Source organism: Porites lutea, chromosome 11 (assembly GCF_958299795.1).
Source record: "Porites lutea chromosome 11, jaPorLute2.1, whole genome shotgun sequence".
Taxonomy (NCBI): Eukaryota; Metazoa; Cnidaria; class Anthozoa; order Scleractinia; family Poritidae; genus Porites; species Porites lutea.
Genome location: NC_133211.1, coordinates 27,558,138 through 27,561,452, shown reverse-complemented (window position 1 = coordinate 27,561,452; position 3,315 = coordinate 27,558,138). Strand labels below are relative to the sequence as shown.

Here is a 3,315-nt window from a genome sequence, read left to right as displayed (position 1 = left end):
ATTCTCAGCCTGCGAGAGTGGACACCTTTTTCGCCTCTCATAAAAATATTTAATTGATTGGTTAATTGTTAACAACCCCCAGCCCAACCTCCATTAAGAGGACACTTGCCTTGGCCTCGAGGGTGTTCCCTGAATAATAGAGGTGTTTTTAGGGCAACTCCAAATTAACTATAATAAACAGGCTTCAAACGCATAGAGAAAACGTTGGTCGGTGGGTGCCCCTGGCTAGTGGACAGCAGATTGCTTGAAAGAGGAGCACAAGTTTGAACTAATTAATTAACTAAAACTTAGCACTTAAGTCTCCGACTGACAACTCCAGTTTCACTGTTATTTAATTCTTACCTGCACACAAGAAGACCAACGCAAGAAATACCTTAAAAGTGTGTCGATCATATGCCATCGGATCTCATCAGTCAGTAGTGGTATGCTTGAAAGGACAAATTATGGACTCCTCGTCCGCTAACAGTCGAAGCCTTACTGATAAAAATTCTGTCGATTATATTAGAACAGCGTTCTGCATCTTTCATTGGCTGAAATGGACAGGATACCTCACCTGAATCCTGAATAAACAAGCCAAATGATATTGATCAGTTACGAATTGGTTGAGCCATAACAGGAAGCAGGAAGTCGTAGTGAAGATGATGAATTCTGGGAATTGGGTAGTCTTCGCCCCACCCCTCAACGTCAACCGTTGGAGGGGTGGAGGGTTGGAACACAAACCCTGATTTTTTAACATCCCACCTAGCCTACGCTTTAAACATTGTTTCTTGCTGAAGTAGCTGTCTATCAGGAATACTGACAAAGGTGCCAGGAAAAAGGAAACAAGGGATAGTTGAAAAAGTAGTAAAGGGGGTAGGGGTGGGGAAGATCGGGGAACACTAAGAGGCTACTGGCAAGGAGTAGCGAGTGGAAGATCGACGGATTTTTTGGGCTTTGAAATTTTCAATTCCGGGATTTTTTTGGGTGGGTGGGGGGGGGGGGGGGGGGGTTGGAGAACTTGGCAAGTATTTTTTTAGGGGGCGGACTTGAGGGATTGGGTTTTAAAATATTTAACGCATGGGATTTTGGGGGGTTATATTCTTAATACAGGGATTTTTTTAGGTTTTTTTGGTAGCCCGCTCGGGCTATAGGCAGGCGAACGACGCAGGAAAAGCGCAGCCAGTTGTAGCGTGAAAAAGTTTCCCAACAACATTTCACCACAAGCAGTTTCCCGATAGTGAGTTACCTCTTCATCAGGGGCGGATCTAGGGGGAGGGTGCAGGGGGTGCGCACCCCCCCCCCCCCCCCCTGAGATGACCTGCAGTTTTCTAATACAACTGGTATTCTGCCAAAAAAAAAAATAACTATGTGGTTTATTGGTGTTGAAGAAGAGCAAGAGATGAGTGCACCCCCTCCTAAAAAAAATACTGGATCCGCCCCTGTCATCCTCCCTTCACTTAAACCGAAATTAAAAAGAGTATAGTAAATCTCGTAAATGATTATTCGTCAGTTTGACGTCAACTTAAAAAATACTAGAGAACGAAAGGTAACGTTAAAAAGAGAACAATACTCGCACTCTGACAATTATCAGAATTATATTCTTTTTATTTGTCGTCAGAGAAAAATGAGCCTTTGTAGGTTTAGTCAGCAAAGTCCAATACGATAAAACAATATTGGAAAGAATTGGGAAGTCGAAACATGTTCTGGTTTATTCACAAGCAAATATATTTGTTCTAAATTAAGCCTAACGTTAATAACATTGCACCTCTGAGATGCACGGTGGCGGAGTATTATAATTAAGTAATATATTTAGACTGTAAAGAACAAATCAGCGGGGGCGGGAGGGGGGGTGTTATTTTACGACCCACCCTTTGCCGCATGATTAGTGCACCTCAAAGATATGCGGAGAGGGAAATGCATCGAGCCTTGGTGACCTTATTTCTAGGGAATTTTCTACAATGATCTACAATAAGGGCCGCGAAGAGGGAAGGTCTAAGGGGGCTTTAGCCCCTTAGCCTCCTGGCCCCCAACACTTTTTAAGATGGGCATGGTTGATTTCAGATCATCAGGTTTTATAACTTAAAATAACGTCAGTTTCAAGTTTCTCAATAAAATGCTGACCTCTTTGCAAGTCTTTTCATTCCTTTTATTTGAGACTTTTAAAGCCATGGCTTGAGACATCTGCTTTCAAAGTCTGTTACTGAAAGGACGCTTAGATTTTCGACTGCAAAATAGTGGATCTCTGACTAAAACACCACACGGGTACATACCGGTAACATGCGAGTAACACAAGGACAACATACGGGTACCTACAAGTAACATACGGATGGATACGAGTAAAATACGGTTAAATACGAATACATACGAGTAACATATGGGTAACATACAGATACATACAAGTATAACATGCGGATGCATACGAGAGACATACGGATACATACGTCTTTTTCATTTTTTAAAATAATTTTCAATTTAAGAAACTTTGAAAAGTGTAAATGAAGTAAACCATTAAAACATTCATGAGACAGTTTCAGTTTCTCAAAATGTAACTTACGTAATTCATATCAGATACGACTGAAATTTTTCTCGTCGAGTGTTTTTAAAGGAAATATTTTTTAACACGAGAAGAGAAATTTCGTATCTCTAAGCGGCCATGGAATGTTCTATTTATTATATAAACACCAATGAAATACCGAACCATTTCACTTTAATATGTTTTTGCTGTGAAAGGCGCGATTTATTATGTAGCCATAGCAACGGTGATATTTCACGTGTGAAGATAACATGTTTTTTTCACTTATGAAGATATCAAGTTTTCGCGCGAAAGTTCACCTGGTATTTCATTGGTGTTCAGTTATATAAAGAAGGATAACATACGAATACATCTGTACATACAAGTAGCCTAAGGGTGCATATGAATACATAGGGGTGGTAGCAGTAGGGAGATGTGAGGTACCTTGACGAGTTTAAGAAATTGTGTGATATGAATAACCGCTTAAGTTATATTTTAAGAAACTGTTGAAAACTGTTGTAAATGAATATTTCAATGGTTTGCTTCATTTACACTTGAAAATTACTTAAACTGAAAACTATTTTAAAAAATGAAAAAGGCATTCGTATGTTCCCCGTATGTTACTCGTATGCATTGGTATTGTTACTTTCATCCGTACGTTACTTGTACGTAACTCGTATGCGTATTCGTGTGTATCCGATCCGTATGTTACTCGTACCTATTCGTATGTTACTCGTATGTATTCGTATGCATCCGTATGTTACTTGTATGTTGCTCGTTTTCGTATGTATCCGTGTGGTGTTTTAGTCAAGAAATAGTGACGC

At 40.0% G+C, this 3,315-nt stretch overlaps 1 protein-coding gene across 1 annotated transcript in view; it reads right to left on the bottom strand.

Annotated features, from left to right (window-relative positions):
* Window positions 1–620, bottom strand: part of LOC140952532 (protein amalgam-like) — a 10,661-nt gene extending 10,041 nt beyond the window's left edge. The window contains exon 1 of the mRNA XM_073401957.1: window positions 343–620. Within this exon, the coding sequence (XP_073258058.1) occupies window positions 343–400 (58 nt within the window). The 5' untranslated portion in view covers window positions 401–620. The remainder of the gene's footprint in view (window positions 1–342) is intronic.
* Between the last annotated feature and the right edge of the window lie 2,695 nt (window positions 621–3,315).